Source organism: Anastrepha ludens, chromosome 5 (assembly GCF_028408465.1).
Source record: "Anastrepha ludens isolate Willacy chromosome 5, idAnaLude1.1, whole genome shotgun sequence".
NCBI classification, from domain to species: Eukaryota; Metazoa; Arthropoda; class Insecta; order Diptera; family Tephritidae; genus Anastrepha; species Anastrepha ludens.
This window is the reverse complement of record NC_071501.1, coordinates 74180408-74198483: the sequence shown is the minus strand read 5'-3', so window position 1 is coordinate 74198483 and position 18076 is coordinate 74180408. Positions and strand designations below refer to the sequence as shown.

Sequence of the window (18076 nt, the reverse complement as noted above, 5' to 3'; positions counted from 1 at the left end):
AGCGAATGGCGTATAAAAGAGGGATAGTATGCAACTGTTTTTCCCGCAGGCACGCAACTAATTTATCTTCTCTTATCATTATTCTATTAGAGCCCTATCGTTGGCCTACTGCCATTTGCTGACACTTTTTCTTGTTACAGGAAAATTATAGGAATTAACTAAGTAAAATCCTATATTTAAATTCATTTCTCCTTCACCGATATGCAAAACCAATAATAATAATAAAAAGCAAATCTTCATCTTAATCAGCGTATCTATGCTGGATGTTCGCGATTACATACAAACGTCATTGTGATCTTAGTCGTACGGTTGTCAGGTCATATTATTAATGATGTCATTATATTTTTGTCTGTTTTTCGCTGCTGCTGTTAGTTCGCCGATTGTTTTGAGGTCGTTCACTCTTTGATGTTGTCTAGCCATGCCATTTTCTTCCTACCAATTCCTCTTTGACCTTCAATTTTTCCTTGCATCAGCAGTTTTAAAATATCATACTTGCCACCTCTTGTTATGTGTCCGAAATAAGCGACTTTCCTCCTTTTTATGTCCGTAAGCATGTTCCTAGCGGTTTGCATTCTATTTAGCACTACGTCATTTGATATTTTGTCATTCCAGCTTTTTTTCAACATTTTTCTGTAACACCACATTTCGAAAGATTCTAGCCGTTGTATGCTTACGGTTTTCAGTATCCAGGCCTCGCATCCATATAAGAGTGTTGACCATACATAACATTTTAAAAATCTTGTCTTTAACCCGATTGGTATTCCCCGGCGTGTCAGCAACTAACAAGGGTAAGTTACTAATGGGCCGGGGAACAGTAATTCGCGAATTCCGTGTCGTAGCAACATAGCATTAAATGTTTCCTATGACCATTTCATATCTACAATCGATATTGGTCGATACCTAAGATTTCGATAAGAATTACTCGATTTTTTACTACTGGCATCTCCGTTCCAATTCGATTTATTGATTCGGTGTGACGTTTATTGCTTCGTGAAAAAGTTAAGTGTCGCGAAAAGTTTCGAAAAAGTTAAATTTTCTGTGCAACAAATTAGCTTAAAATTAAACGAGAAATTATCGTGAAACACTAGAAGAAAATATGTAAGAATCCGCGAACGAAAAATAATAACTAATAATAATGAGTTATCTGTGGAGACGATGCCTATAAGAAGTTCAAACTCTTGCTAATATTTTTATAGCTAATACGCTATCAAGCGCTAGTGAAATGTTTTAATACACATTAAAAAGAATTCTCTAAACAGTAATTCTTTGCCAGTTGAAAAATAGAACATTGTAATACTTAATTGATTTTTTCACGTCTTAGATTTGCACTCCTCTGCATTGAAATCAGTAGCAGCCTCACACAATTCTGTGTACACAATAAAGGAGGGGGCTGGCAATAGGGAAATAAAAGTGATAAGGTGACGGCAGCAAGAGGGGGCGTCAAGGAATACACACGATAACAGAATCAAAAGAAAGTCGAGCGCAGCTTAAAGTATAAATAAAATTCTTAAAGAATTGAACGGCAACCGAAGTAAATATCCGTCGGTGGTGTTGGCAGAGTTCCATATTTTTTTACTTAACCGGCGACCTGCATCTATATCTGTGTTCTCATATACCAGCAGATCATTGCGCATAGCACTTACGCCCCTCTTCGGTCATTGAATTCGTTTCATCTTGCCGAAAGTAGAACAAATACGATAAAAAACCCAAAGCAAAAGTGCATTTGCAATGAATCCCGCAACGGATCCGTGGGTTATTACCCAAAGAGAGAAACTGAAGTATCAGGAACAATTTAAGGTTCTACAACCACAAGGTGGTTTCGTTACTGGTGCCCAAGCGAAAGGTTTCTTTTTGCAATCGCAATTGCCTCCTCTTATCCTGGGACAAATATGGTGAGTCAATACTGAAGTATGTATTGTGGATTACATGCATATATCCGTAAATAATTATGTTTATATATATGTAAATTGAATGTATCAAAATTATCAGTATTATCTAGCAAACGCCCTCTGTGAATAAATTACTCAAATTCACTTTCTTTATCAACGTTTTCAGAAATAACTTGTCACTTACATTAAAATTATTTTTCTTTCTTCCGTTGATTTTTTAGGGCGTTAGCGGACACTGACTCCGATGGCAAGATGAATATCAATGAGTTCAGCATCGCATGCAAATTGATTAATTTGAAGCTACGTGGCATGGATGTGCCGAAAGTCTTACCACCCACTTTACTTGCGTCACTTACTTCTGTAGGTAGCACACCAACAATGACACCCACTGGCACGGGTAGTCTGAGCCCTCTAGATCCGCTGAAGTCAATGGCTACTAGCGTTAAGCCACCTGTCGTCGCTGGTGTTGTTCCTAATATGCCAATATCAGGGGCAACATTACCGGGAGCGGTACCCGTCGTACCAGGTACATTACCAGGCGTGCTGCCACAAGTTTTGCCACCTACCATGACTACAGGCATGATATCTGGTATTCCACCGGCTGGTATGCCAGCAGCGCCTATACCTGTCACCACTACTGGTGCAGTAGGAATGGTTTTGCCTAGCGGTGTTATACCGCCTGGCATGATGCCTGCAGGTGCAGCTGGTATACCTGGAGTAGGCCCAATTACTGGTGTAGGTACGGCTGGTATAATACCCGGAATTGTACCACCAGTTGCAGGGGGCGTACCAGTTCCCGGCATGGTACCAATGCCAGTTGCTGCCACTAGCGGGGCTGTACCTCTAACTATGATCCCTGGTATAACAACGGGATCAAGTGCTGTGTTACCACAACCTGGAAAAGTTGCTTCACCACCGAACAGTGGTGAGGTTACCAAGGTACCGGCAACACCAACACCACCACAAAGCAACCCACCCAGCCGACATATGTCAATTTCAGACCGTGCACCATCCATCGAATCACCGTAAGTGACGAATTAGTAAATTTAAATTGATTCTTAAACGAATATTATTTTATTGAACTTTGCAGGCAGAGTGAGTGGGCCATCAAGGGGCCAGCCAAGCGGAAGTACACACAAGTCTTCAATGCAACCGATCGTACCCGTTCTGGCTATTTGACCGGCGCACAGGCACGAAGCATACTCGTACAAAGTAAGTTGCCCCAAGCTACACTGGCGCAAATTTGGACGCTCTCCGACTTAGACTCAGATGGACGTCTAAGCTGTGACGAGTTCATTTTGGCTATGTTTCTATGCGATAAAGCCATGAATGGAGAAAAGGTGCCTGTAACCTTGCCACTTGATTGGATACCGCCGAGCTTTAGGAAAAATAAATCACGTCAGGGATCTATATCAGGACCTGGGTCACGGACTGGATCTACGCCAGCATCCCGACATGCCTCCGTGTCCTCGCAAGGCGCTGTTGACGCTGATCCAGCTGCAGGCCTACCCCAAAGTAATAACAAATTCAATAAAATATCTGTTTTATATTAGTTTTGCCATTATATCATTGCAGCATCGTTTGAAGACAAACGCAAAGAGAACTTTGACAAGGGACAAGCAGAATTGGATCGAAGGCGTAAATTGTTGCAAGATCAACAGCGCAAAGAGAAGGAAGAACGTGAACGTAAAGAACGGGACGAGGCAGAGAAACGTGAGAAAGCACGACTTGAAGCTGAACGTAAGCAGCAAGAAGAGTTAGAACGACAGTTGCAGAAGCAACGCGAGCTGGAAATGGAAAAGGAAGAACAACGAAAACGAGAGCTAGAAGCTAAGGAGGCAGCCAGAAAGTAAGTCGTGAAAACTTATTGAGCTGAACTAAACAATTAACAATTCCTTTATGCAGGGAGTTGGAAAAGCAGCGCCAAATGGAGTGGGAGCAGGCTCGTATAGCAGAGATGAATGCTCAAAAGCAACGAGAACAAGAACGTGTACTAAAACAGAAAGCGCACAACACACAGCTCAATGTTGAGTTGAGTACATTGAATGAAAAGGTAAGTGACAGTTAAGCTGTACGAGAAAAAGGTTTATATATCATAAGCCGAATAAGGTGTGCGTTATTGTACGATATATTTATATCCCCCGAACATTTTGCTATTTAATTTCAGATTAAGGATTTGTCTCAAAAAATTTGCGATACACGGGCTGGTGTAACAAATGTTAAAACTATAATCGATGGCATGCGCTCACAAAGAGATACTTCAATGTCAGAAATGGCGCAACTGAAAGCACGTATCAAAGAGCAAAATGCAAAATTACTACAACTTACACAGGAGCGCGCCAAATGGGACACGAAGAGTAAGAGTGCGATTTTAGCTGGTGATGCTGCACAACAAGAGCAGTTGAATGCTGCTTTTGCCAACAAACAAGTAAATTTTCTTTGCCATTTGATTAGCAACTTTTTTGTATAATACTTTCTCGAATTTTGTTTGCAGTTGATCATAAAGCAATTGAAAGACAAAGTCGAAAATATACGCAATGAAATCGATTCCAAAAAAGAAGATATCAATTCAAACGATGTACAAGTGGCCGAAGTAAAAGGTGAACTGTCGGCACTCATAACCAAATGCGAAGAACTCTATGCCGATTATGATTCGCAACGCACTCAAGTACTTGAGTTGAAATACAACAAGAAGAACGACAATGTGTCAGCAGTGACATCTGCCTGGGATACAGGATCCGCTGCGTGGGGCAGCAGTGTAGACCAGTATGCTCTCTCCAATGATACCAGTGCGCTTACAGATACTACAACAACTGTCGCTGCGCCTGTAGATATGTCGGGACCAGCACCTGAAGGCTTTGTCAAATATCGTGCGGTTTACGAGTTCACAGCGCGCAATCAAGATGAAATTACATTCGTGCCTGGGGATATAATACTGGTACCACTGGAACAAAATGCAGAGCCTGGCTGGTTGGCTGGTGAGATAAATGGGCACACTGGCTGGTTCCCGGAAACTTATGTGGAGAAAATCGAAGACGAATATTCGACTGTTACAACGGCGCCAGCTATTACAGCGGTGGCGGATACTGATACGCAAATAAGCGGTTATGCGGCACAAGATGCCTTCAACGACAACAGTCAAAGGTAAGTATTGTAAAATCTACGAAACTGACAGATTATTGAATATCATTAAAGAAATACATCAAACCTGCTTTTCTTCTTCTTGGTCGGCGTAGAGCCATCTTGGTTGTCTTACTGTCCTATTTGGTACTATGCCATTTGAGGATTTGTCAGTCCAGCTATTTTCTTCATCATTTTTCTATAGTACCACATTCCAAAGGCGTTTAGTCGGAGTATACCTCCAGGCTTTGCATCCATAAAAAAGTGTCGACCATACGTAGTATTTTAAAGATCGTGTTCTTCATTTAATTAACATGTCCCGGCGTGTCAGGAGTTTACTAATCTGCATGAAGGTCGCTCCAGCAGTTTCTATTCTGCCGCTTATTTCATGTTGAAGGTCCTATTGGTCTTTCAGCCAAACTGCTGGGTATTTGAAATTTTTGTTTACCCTTTCTATTGTTTTATTTCCTATGGTTAGCCTCGCATTTGAGTAGTCTCTGTCGCTTTTGTTTACAATAATAAATTTCGGTTTGGTTTGGAGGATAAAGTTCAATCCGGACCGACACACCAACTGTGATGATGAAATGTGGTTTTATCAATATTTTTATTTAGTCCGAAGTCTCCACTTTATTTACATGATGAAAAGATTTCATCATTCCGCTAACCAGCTCCTAGCGAATTTGAAGGAATCAGCTGATTTGTTTACGTAGCCGAGGTTATGCCAGCAGTTTGTCAGCAGCGAAAAAACTGAGATTGTGTAGGTGGTATATGAAAAAACGTAGCTTTGTTGCCGTCTGAACAACGAGTGATTGGGCGAGCTTGTGAATATGTATGAAGTGAGCGGGCAGAATTCTGCTGCCAAATCCCCGGTGACGTGGCAGCCGATGTGACTCGCTTATGCCAAGTTGCTCGCAGATGTTCAAAACTTGTTTATAGTTTTTTGGAGGTCCTACAAATTATTTATCACCAGGGTTGTATCGTCTGCGTAGCGAATGTTCGCCTTCGATTCAGCACTTCTCTGTCCGCCTGACGAAAAATTTGCATGTGAAAGCAACTGCAAAGTTATCGAGCAAGATTCGCCACGAGCGAGTATGGTTACACTTCATTAAACTAGTATAGCTCACTGTAATGAATGCTGCCAACTCTCTTTTCTGATATTTGGCAAGTTTCATTAAACTGTTGTTGTTTATACGGAGCAAGTGTTGTTGCTTCAATTTTGAAAATTCTCTCTTGATGTTCCGGTCGTGTTCACACACCTTGCAATTATTTAGTTTTTGATCTACAGTCAACAACAACATTGAGAACAACGAAAACAAAGACTTTTGACAGGACACGAGCATCACAAGTAACGAATTGAAGCTACAAATGTTGTGCTGTATGAACGGGGCCTTACTAAAACTCATTAAGTGCATCCAAACAAATATAATTTTTGGCAGATACTTTCCAGTGCTACCAGCAAATGTTTATTTATGCCAGTTGTTTCATCTATTCGCCACTTGCTATCGCTTGGCAAATCGAAAAGGAATTATGGCCGTTAAACTTTTATGGTACATCTATATAGAAACTTTATGAGATTTGCATTTCGACATCATGGTTTTTTGTGCCCTCTACTCATTACAGTAGCTCATCCAGACCCAGTTCCATTATTAAACACAGGTAGGGTTGGGTTGGATTGAGCGTATGTGCCTTTCTTCTGGCTGCAGTTGGTCAAGATGTCTCCAGCTTTTCCGCGCTATAGCGCTGCATTCCAGGAGAAGGTGCATTGGAGTCTACACATCTACTTTTATGGGATATCTTCTTCTGCAGACATTTGAATTGGGGGACTGTAGGAGAGATAGATTTTGGCAATTTCGTTTCAATTGAATTCGTGACACACTAACTTTATTAACATTAACAACTAACATTACATTTTTGTTCTCTCTTTCGATTGCCCAGCCTCGGCGCAGACGCACACAACGGTGAAGTCGAATATTATATCGCTGCCTATCCATATCAGTCTGCTGAAGTAGGGGACTTGAGTTTCAATGCCGGTGAAATGGTCATGGTAATCAAGAAAGAAGGCGACTGGTGGACAGGAACAATTGGCGCACGAACAGGTATGTTCCCGTCCAACTACGTACAGAAGGCCGACGTAGGTGCGGCGGTGACAGAGACGCCAGCAGATATCACCAGCGCCTTTGATGATCAAAAGGTAAGTAAAAAACGTGTAATAGTTAACAATTTCGTTTCTTAGTTCAAGGACTAGTAGCTGTCATTAGATTTTAAATTGTTTGTGACACATTTACTAGCTTCCTGTTGCTCCAAGCGCCCACTCATTTACCATGTTCGCGTATTTGCATTTACTACATGTGTATGTATTTTGTATGACTACTAACAATACAAATTGCTTTTCCACATTTCCTTCAAATGCTGCTCCATTGCCGCCTTTTGTCACATTCCACAGGAAAATGGCAACGCTGATACAATCGCCAGTATCGCCAAAACAGCCACTACACCACACGATCAAATAACAAGTAATGACACAACCGCTACAGCAACAACAACAACAACACATCAACAAATGAAAATTAGTAGCGATATTAGTGCAGAGACGGTAATTGAAAATACTGCAGCGGCTGCAGCTGCTGAGGACACGCGTACAAATGAAGACTTGGACACGGAAGTTTCACAAATCAATACACAGTCAAAGAGTCAAAATGAAACTGCGGAGTCGTATAGTCGCCCAATGTCACGCACCTCTTCCATGACGCCTGTAAATAATTTGTTAACAACCTTAATCCTATTTTATAAACCTACATTTGTAGTTACATTATCAGGTTGTAATCTTGTGATGTTGTTTTATCGTACTAAAATTAACCTTTTTGCTATAAAAATTATATTATAAGATTTTACATGAATGCTGAATTTATATATACCATATTTATATATATTTCGATGTAGGGTATGCGCGCCAAACGCTCAGAAATTGCACAAGTTATTGCGCCTTATGAGGCCACTAGTCCCGAACAGCTGTCACTGACCCGTGGCCAATTGATAATGATACGAAAGAAGACCGATTCCGGTTGGTGGGAGGGCGAGCTGCAAGCGAAAGGTCGGCGTCGCCAAATCGGTTGGTTCCCAGCCACCTATGTGAAAGTATTGCAAGGCGGACGCAATAGTGGGCGCAATACGCCAGTGTCCGGCAGTCGCATTGAAATGACGGAACAAATTTTAGGTATGTATATATGAAGATTTGCAGTGGTTTTTTTAATATTGATAGTAAATCATATTTGAATTGTAAACATTTATAAAGGGTCTTTCAAAAGACGCGCGTAGATGATGTTTTAAAATAAAAATAAGTAAAAAATCTAGATTCTTTCAGGTTTCACTATTTTTGTTCAAAATACGCCTCTTAACATTTTTATATGAAAAGTGACATCCTTTAAATGTCCACCATGAGTACGTGCGTACCATCCGGGAGTGCGTAGGTTCGAATCTCCGTGCATGAAACAGCAAAATTATAGAAAAAGTTTTTCTAATACCGTCGCCCCTCGGCAGGCAATGGCAAACCTCCGAGTGTATTTCTGCCATGAAAAAGCTCCTCATAAAAAACCATTACCCGTTCGGAGCCGGCTTAAATCTGTAGCTGTTGGAGCTCAGCCAAACACACAAAAAAACACACGTAAAGTTCAAAAAAATGCATGCATTTTTTTATTTAAATCGATAATACAGTCCATATAATTTTATGTTTGAAGATTATTTCATGGAAATGCTGACCGCGACTGCGCTTCAAATGGTCCATCCGCTTAGTCCAGTTTTGGCACACTCTTTCCAATGCTTCGGCCGGTATCTCACATATAAATGCTTTAATGTTGTCTTCCAATGCGTTAATTGAAGCAGGCTGAATAGACATGAGCTTTAACATAGCCTCACAAAAAATAATCTAAAGGCGTTATATCGCATGATCTGGGTGGCCAATTGACAGGTCCCGAACGTGAAATAAAATGTTCACCGAACTCGCCTCTCAACAAGTCCATTGTTACGCGTGCTGTGTGGCATGTGGCACCGTCTTGCTGAAACCATATGTCATGAAAGTCAATCTTTTGCATTTTGGGCAAAAAAAAGTTGGATATCATTTCGCGGTAGCGCTCACCATTCACAGTTACGTTACGATTCGCAACAACTTTGAAGAAGTAGCAACTGTGACCTTTTTTGGATACATTGGTAGCTCTTGCACTTCTTCTGACTGATCTTCACTCCAAATCGACAATTCTGCTTATTTACGTACCCATTGATCGAAAAATGAGCTTCGTCGCTGAACACAATTTTTCGATAAAAAAGTGGATCTTAAACTTTCTTAACAGAACACGCATTTTTATAATAAAATTCAATGATTAACAAGCGTTGTTCGTTTGTAAGACGATTTATGGTTGAATTATAGACCAAACTGAAGATGTTTGACAGTGAAACAAAACACGAAACGTGCGTCAGCTGTTTAAACCAACTGTTATAAAGATAATTGCTCAAAAATCACCCTTTAGAAGTGTATGTTTTTTTTTATGAACAAATCTACAGGTAAAATCCGCCAAATAGTCGGTTCGTGAACACGTAATTGTTGAGAATTTCGAGATATTCGATATCGATGTTGACTTGTTGCGTTACATCAGCAATATTCTCAACAGATCGTCTAGTTTTTGGTCTGCCAGCCCTTTTCCTATCCTCAACAGCACCAGTTTCTCGAAATTGTTTCATCAATTTTTGAATTGTCGACTCATTCGGACGATTATTTCCACCAAAAAAATCACGATTTTTGCGATGTGTTCTTAAAGATCGACCATTTTCATAATACATAAGTTTCAATAATTTTAACGCGTCCCAAAAATGACATAAAACAGTTACTGTCTAGAAATTATTCACTACTGTCATATAAGCGTCACTTTTGAAATACCCTTCAATCATTTGTATTTCTATTTGTATTTGAATAATTACTATGAATGTTGTATTTCCCTTACAGACAAGGTCATTGCTTTGTATCCATATAAGGCACAAAACGACGATGAACTCTCTTTCGAAAAAGATGATATTATCAGCGTATTGGGCCGCGACGAGCCCGAGTGGTGGCGAGGCGAGCTGAATGGCTTATCAGGCTTATTTCCTAGTAATTATGTTGGTCCATTTGTGACATCCGGTAAGAAGGCGAATAGTGGCAAATAGCACAAACAAATTATTTAATAATGCGCAAGAACGAATGACTCGATTTGTTATGGTGTTCCATAATTTAACTTTTAAGTTGATTTTTCTAAAAGTATTTATATATTACATAGATGCTATTACGCTTTGTTATTGTTTTCTCTATGCTCTCTGTGCAAACGTAGTAGCTGTTTTTTTTTATTAGGTTGAAAGTTTAAAGAACACTTATCTCACTTTACACACTTCATAGAGAATGTGCTTTATACATTTTTATTTTGTTATTGCTTTGTTTATTAGCATTTACAGCTGTATACTAAAGTGTAATTGGTAATCAGCGAAATTGGGCATGATTGCTGATAATGATTACTCGTTCATTCCATTTGTTGCCTTTCAATTAATAAGAAAATGTTTTTTTGTTTGTTTTTGTAATGAGTTATTATTGATGCCCAACTTTTATTGATATTATATGATAAATGCCCAACAATCTATTGCTCACTCCTAAATATATGATATAAAGGTTGCTTATAAATAGTATTTAAATTCGAACGTCACGTGATGTAAAATAATTTTAATAATGCAATAATATAATTTTAATGTTACGTAATTATAATGTATCTCTGGTTATTTGTTATTTTTATTTTTTCGAGTAACTTGCTAGCTTTTTTTCAATTTGGTAAAAGCAATCAAGTTATTTCGCTTAGCTAATAACATTTATAGTTTTTGATATAAATATACATACAATATATTATATTTATTTTCATCAACACAAAAACGAACTCAATTTTTGTGCATAAATAGTTCAATAATAAATGTAATAAATATACACAGTTATTGCATTTAAGTTTAGTGCTTATTTGTAATAGATTGATTTGAATTCGAAAATATATTTTATTTTTCAGCAAACTCTTTTGTTTTGTTTGTTTTTTTTCATTACCAATTGTATTTTTATATCAAGTGTTTTTGTTATTTTTTTTAATGCCAATTTTGTTTTTTTTCAATACCACTTTTTTCCGTTTTTTTCAATATCATTTATTTTTTATTTTTGCTTTTTTCGATAGCAATTATTTTTTGTTTTTGTATTTTTCAATGCCAATTTTGTTTTTTGTTTTCAATGACAATTTTCAATAAATTTTTTCGTTTTTTAATACCAATTGCTTTCTTTTTTTCAATACCAATTTGCCTTTTGGTTTTCAATGCCTTTTATTTTTGTTTTTTTCAATAGCAATTTTTTTTGGTTTTTTGTTTTCCTTTTTTGTGTTCAATACCAATTGTGTTTTTTGTTTTTTCATTAGCAGTGTTGTTTTTCTTTTTTTAATGCCAATTTTGGTTTTTTTTTTCAATACCAATTTTTTCCGTTTTTTTTCAATATCATTTATTTTTTATTTTTGCTTTTTTCAATACCAATTGTATTTTTGTTTTCAATATCACGTGTTTTTGTTATTTTTTTTAAATACCAATTTTTTCCGTTTTTTCAATATCTTTTATTTTTTATTTTTGCTTTTTTCGATAGCAATTATTTTTTGTTTTTGTATTTTTCAATGCCAATTTTGTTTTTTGTTTTCAATGACAATTTTTGTTTTTTTTTTCAATAAAATTTTTTTGTTTTTTAATACCAATTGCTTTCTTTTTTTCAATACCAATTTGCTTTGTGGTTTTCAATGTCTTTTATTTTTTATTTTTGTTTTTTTCAATAGCAATTTTTTTTTGGTTTTTGTTTTCTTTTTTTGTGTTCAATACCAATTGTGTTTTTTGTTTTTTCATTAGCAGTGTTGTTTTTCTTTTTTTAATGCCAATTTTTTTTTTTTTCAATACCAATTTTTTTCCGTTTTTTTTTCAATATCATTTATTTTTGCTTTTTTCAATAGCAATTATTTTTTTGTTGTTGTTTTTTTCAATGCCAATTTTTTTTTTGTTTCCAATGCCAATTTTGTTTTTTGTTTTCAATGACAATTTTTGTTTTTTTTCAATACAATTTTTTTTGTTTTTTAATACCAATGGCTTTCTTTTTTTCAATACCAATTTGCTTTGTGGTTTTCAATGTCTTTTATTTTTTATTTTTGTTTTTTTCAATACCATTTTTTTTCGCTTTTTCATTTATTTTTCATTTTTTTCTATTTCAATTGCAATTTTTGTTGTTGTTGTTTTTTTCAATGCCCATTTTGTTTTTTGCTTTTTTTTAATGGTAATTTTTTTATTTGTTTATTATTCGTTTTTTTTCTATACTAATTGTTTTTTTTTTTGTTGTTTGTTTTTATCAATACCTTTTTTGTCACTACGATTGTTTATCAACACCAATTGTTGTTTTTTGTTTCTTTTTTTCAATGCCAACTGTTTTTGTTTTTACAATTGTACAGTTTTTTAATTTCAGCGAACAATTTTCCAAGTACATATAAAGTTCGTCTCATAATTCTTCTCACAGTTTAATATTGGACAGTATCTTTATTTCTTAGTAGATTAGATTAGGGAATATTATATAAATTCCTGTTTTTTGTAGCAGAATACTTGGAAGGCACCTTCTTTTTGTTCCTGTGAACAAAAATAGCTATTTGATCGCGAAAACAACAAAGAAAGCCCAAATGCGTCCTATTTTGAGCCGTATCAAAATTGTTTTTAAAATTCGTGGAAACATACATAAGTAAATACCAGAAACTTAACGGTATACTATAATTTTTTTTGTATATTTTTGGTTGCAGCCGTACTTAGAGTCGCTGATTCAGGTAGTTACAAATGATTAGTGCTGTTCAGTACACCGCATCAATTAGAAAATATTTAGGTCGATTTATTATAATTACCATAAAAGTAAATCCGCTGAAATGTTCTATCCATGAACGGATAGTGTACAACATTATAAATTGTGCAGAAAATGAAAATCGGTCAGAGTTAAAACACTCCAGTGGTAGGCCAAGAAACCTCACCCCAAGGATGGAAAGGCCAATAGTGAAACATATTGACGATTTGACAGATTTGGCTCATGCCGCCAGGGCGTTAAAATAGGTCATGAAGCAGTGCGAAGAGTTCTTTTATAACACAACATCAAGAAGTGCAAGGGAAAAGTTATTACTATCGCAACCTAATGGTGAAAAAATACTTTCTTGTGCTCTGACGTTTCGCACTCAGCGAAATATAGGAATAATGTTTTTATTTTTGTGATGAGACAAAAATAATGCTATAGTATAACCACGATGGACTCAACAGTTTAGAGAAAGCTGTTAAAAGCCTCAAAGAACAAGAACATTGCTCTCACAGTGAAATTCGGGAACCAACGTTTAATCGAACGGGGTTATATTTGTAGCAAAGGCGTTGGTGAAATTAAAATTATTGAAGACAGCATGGCAAAATAAATCTATTTAGACGTTTTACGTTAACAATTTGAAACGAAATGTGTAAAAATTTGGACTCACTGGCCCAGAAAATCCAAATAAATTGCCATTCAAATTATATCAAGATAATGACTTCAAGCACAAGTCTTATACATATGCAGGTATTGGTTGCTAAATATTTGCTCAAAAGTGCTAGATACTCCTGTCCAAAGAAAGCGGTCTAGAGCTCGAAAATTTAGGGTATTTTCAGGAATTTGTTTTACAATAAAATAAATGAAAAACGATATTTAATTTTTTTAGGCTTTTTATTTAACTTCTTTTACATACAAAAATGAAAAAAGAAAATTTTTTTAATGAAGTTGACCCTCCCGAAAAAATTGGACCTGGACGGTGTTGTCCATTTTGAGCGGACACCAAAAAACTATTAATCAGTATGACTGTAGCTATGTCCCGTATCAGAATAAAAGGTAAACAAAATGGCGCAGTTTTGAATTTGACACTCTGAAAATCGGGTTCTTTCCAGTTTTTCAATAAAAAAATACGAAATAATTGATATAATAATATAATTCTAGTACGGGCTATAGCCATTGATGATGTGAACAACCTATTCAAATTTCAGACGATCCGGTTGAATAGTTTTTTTTTTTACATCAGGCCGAAAAAAGTCGTTTCGAGATACATTTTTTTTTTGTTTATTATATGCTGCTGCTTATTCTTCTTCTTAATTGGCGCGATAACCGATTTCGCGATTTTGGCCGAGTTTAACAAAGCGCGCCAGTTGTTTCTTTCTCGTGCTAACCGGCGCCAACGCTATGTCTGTGTCGTCGTAAAGCTCATACAGCTCATCGTTCCATCGCCTGCGATATTCGCCGTTGCCAATGTGCAAAGTTTCAAAAATCTTACGCAGAATCTTTCTCTCAAACACTCCAAGCGTCGCTTCATCGGATGTTGTCATCGTCCAAGCTTCTGCGCCATACGTTAGGACGGGCATGATGAGAGTCTTGTAGAGTGTTAGTTTTGTTCGACGAGAGAGGACTTTACTGCTCAATTGCCTACTTAGTCCAAAGTAGCACTTGTTGGCAAGAGAGATTCTACGTTGGATTTCAAAGCGGACATTCTTATCGGTGTTAATGCTGGTTCCTAAATAAACGAAGTCTTTTACAACCTCGAAATTATAACTGTCTACAGTGACGTGGGTGCCGATACGTGAGTGCGTCGACTGTTTGTTTGAAAACTGGAAGTACTTCGTTTTGTCCTCGTTCACCACCAGACCCATTCGCTTTGCCTCTTTATCCAGTTTGGAGAAGGCAGAACTAACAGCGCGGTTGTTAAGGCCGATGATATTGATATCATCGGCATACGCTTATAAAAAATTATGCCTGAGCGATTAAGTTCTGCGTCTCGTTCGATGCTCTCCAACATCAAGTTAAAGAAGACACACGACAGCGACAAAAGACAAAACGAGTCACCTCGTTTGGTATCAAACGGCTCGGAGAGGTCCTTCCCAATTCTGACGGCGCTGCTGGTGTTGAGCAATGCCATCTTGCATAGCCGTATTAGTTTTGTGGGGATACCAAATTCAGACATCGCGGCATACAAGTAACTCCTTTCCGTACTATCGAATGCAGCTTTGAAATCGACGAAAAGATGGTGTGTGTTGATTCTCTTTTCGTGGGTCTTTTCCAAAATTTGGCGTATTGTAAATATTTGGTTGATGGTAGACTCTCCAGGTCTAAAGCCACACTGATAAGGTTCAATCAGTTGGTTGACGGTGGGCTTCAGCCTTTCACACAATACGCTCGCTAGAACCTTATAGGCGATATTTAGAAGACTAATCCCGCTTTAATTAACACAAATCACCCTTCTTATGGATTGGGCAGAGCACACTTGAGCTCCAATCGGCGGGATTGCGTTCATCCGATCATATTTTGCACAGAAAAGGATGCATGCACCTTACCAGCTCCTCGCCGCCATGTTTGAATAGCTTAGCCGGCAGTCCGTCGGCGCCCTCGTCTTTGTTGTTCTTTAGCCGCGTTATCGCTATTCTCACCTCGTCATGATCGGGTAGCGGAACGACAATTTCGTCGTCAACGATTGGGGTATCGGGATCTTCACATTCTCTGTGAGATGCGCAGCTGTCACTGTTTAACAGGTTCGAGAAGTGTTCCCTCCACAATTTAAGATTGCTCCGTACGTCAGTCGCCAGTTCGCCGTCTTTGTTCTTACAGGAAAACTCCCCGGTCTTAAAACCTTCTGTAAGCCGCCGCACTTTCTGTTAGAATTTTCGGGCGTTGTTCCTGTTGGCCAGCATCTCAAGCTCTTCGCACTCACGTATTTCGGCCTCTCGTTTCTTCGTTCGGATAATACGCCTCTCTTCCTTTTTTAGCTCTCTGTAGCGATCATACATGGGTCGCGTTGCGCCCGATCGCAGCGTGGTTCTATAGGCGGCATCCTTTCTTTCAGCAGCAGTATGACATTCCTAACGAAACCTAGCTTGGAGCAGAGTAAAAGAGTTGATCGCGCGTTTTGCGCTACCTGCTCTAATACCCAGCTGTTCAAGTTTATAGTAGCAAGAGCAAAAATGAAAACTACGAGGCAATTTCAATCCCTGGTTACAATTGGTAACAGATGCTGCAGGAACTCACATTAAATATTAATATAAAAATAGTCGTGTACATTTATTTGAACTTTTATTTTGTTGAAATGTGAAAAGAATTTTGAGACTGTGCTGAATATAACATTTCTTTTAATCACTTTTTCTATATCACAAATGAAATAAGTTGGTTTTATTATAAAAAAAAATACATTAATATTTGCATTGCTTTCCAAACCACTTTAAGGGTTTACACACGTCCCGCAGTGCTAAAAATGCGCTAAAAGAAAAACTGTTTTAAGAAGTAAATATAAACAAAATCGTATACATTGTGTATTAGTACTTAAACTTTATAAATCAAAAAATTATTTTAATTTTTCTTTACAAAAATTAGTATGTAAAAAATCACGTGACCCAAAGTACAACGCAAAAAAAGCTGCTCTACGGTCTGCTTCATTTCTCCTTGAAATGTTGATGGATATGCAAAAAGTAAAAAAATTCTTGTAAAATAAAGTTTTAGTTGTAGTCCGTCGAGCCGGATTTTTGAATTTCGAAAAATTTTGCAATTTACGGCATTTTAAAAAAAGTATGCGTTTTACGTCATAATTGTCGCACTTTAATAATTTTTATAAAATTTTTTAATAAAAATATCAAAAATAATAAAATAGAGAAAAACTTTCGAATATTAAAAAAAACAGCATCAAAAAATATTCAAAACTGTATGAGTTATCATGCAGACCGTGTCGGAAACAGTAGTTTCGAGCAAAACGAGTTTAAAGTTTGAGGCTCTGGCACGCGCGGACCGCTCTATACCTAGTCAATGGGCTGTATGAGCTATAGTATTGGGAATTTTCGCATGAAAATTTCGCAGTATATTCTTAAGATACTTTCGAAACATTGAAACAAAATCGATTTTTTTTTTAATTCTGGACGTACGTAACTCATTAAACATTACTTTCCAAATCCACTTTAAACATTTTTTCCTTGTCAAATATTTTCATATAAAAGATTTATCAGACAAACTGAACTCATGTAGTTAAAAGTACATTTGCTTCTTTGCATTTGCAGGAAACGTATAACGAGTCATACGCGTTGGCATGTAAACTTAAGCAGATGAAGGTAACAAAACAATGCTGAATATAGCCGCACTAACCTTAAGGAGCTATTCTATACAAGTTTAAATGGATTTGTGGTATATGATAAACACAAAAATATTGAGGTTAAAGTGAAGTGGAAAAACAAAAACAAAAAAAAAAACGTAGAAAGAAAAATACAAAGCAAAGTGTAAAGGAACTGTAAACGAAAAGTATTAATGCAAAAACAAAGTATATATAAATGTATTTAAAGGAAAGGGTTACAGAAGGGGTTACTAGTATCATTGATTGTAGCATAATTTATTTGTTAAATATTTGCCTAGGAGTTAAATTTAGAACTATTGTAAACAAAGCTGATTAATTTTTTTTAGCAAATCGTTTTTTATTTTTTTAAATTTTTTTATTTTTATTGTGCAAGTCTACACGTACCACTCAAAATGTACTTTATGATTTTTGTCAGCCTCTTATGCGCACATGCACCCGAAGAGTTTAGTGTATGTGAAAATTAGTTCAATGCCTTGTGAAATGGCGTATTTGGATTCCGCGTGAAAAAAGAAAGAAAAAAGGGAAGGTCTTGCAATGATGTCGACTAAGAAATATCCACAAATTCAAAATAATTAAAATATGTATGTATGAAATAAAACCAATCAAGACAATATGCTGCTTTTTATGACGTATGTATGTATGTGGTTTGCTTTGAAAAATATTTGCAATACTTACATATATATACTCGTATACTCGTATACACGTATGCACTTGTGTGTATGGACATTTCAAAAATGGCACAGAAGTTGTCATACATTTAGCAAAAATTAGTCTACGAAAAATACAAAATATTCAGTAATACAAACATACATACATACATATTCTGGAAATATTAATGAAATTAAA

General features: G+C 36.8%; 1 protein-coding gene across 4 annotated transcripts; it reads left to right on the top strand.

Annotated features, from left to right (window-relative positions):
- The first annotated feature begins 951 nt into the window (after positions 1–951).
- Positions 952–17416, top strand: LOC128862951 (intersectin-1). 4 transcript variants are annotated; one of them, XM_054101800.1, is made up of 13 exons: positions 952–1098; positions 1322–1892; positions 2111–2914; positions 2980–3404; positions 3465–3738; positions 3795–3942; positions 4057–4317; positions 4384–5033; positions 6945–7200; positions 7453–7761; positions 7950–8223; positions 10003–10176; positions 17160–17416. In XM_054101800.1, exons 2-13 carry the CDS (start codon positions 1729–1731, stop codon positions 17168–17170), a joined length of 3750 nt encoding a protein of 1249 aa, XP_053957775.1. In that variant the 5' UTR covers positions 952–1098; positions 1322–1728; the 3' UTR covers positions 17171–17416. The 4 variants fall into 4 exon arrangements, with proteins under 4 accessions (XP_053957775.1, XP_053957773.1, XP_053957776.1 ...); XM_054101798.1 differs by lacking the exon at positions 17160–17416 and having other exon boundaries at positions 10003–10986; XM_054101799.1 differs by lacking the exons at positions 952–1098; positions 17160–17416 and adding an exon at positions 1105–1258 and having other exon boundaries at positions 10003–10986.
- The last annotated feature ends 660 nt before the right edge of the window (positions 17417–18076 follow it).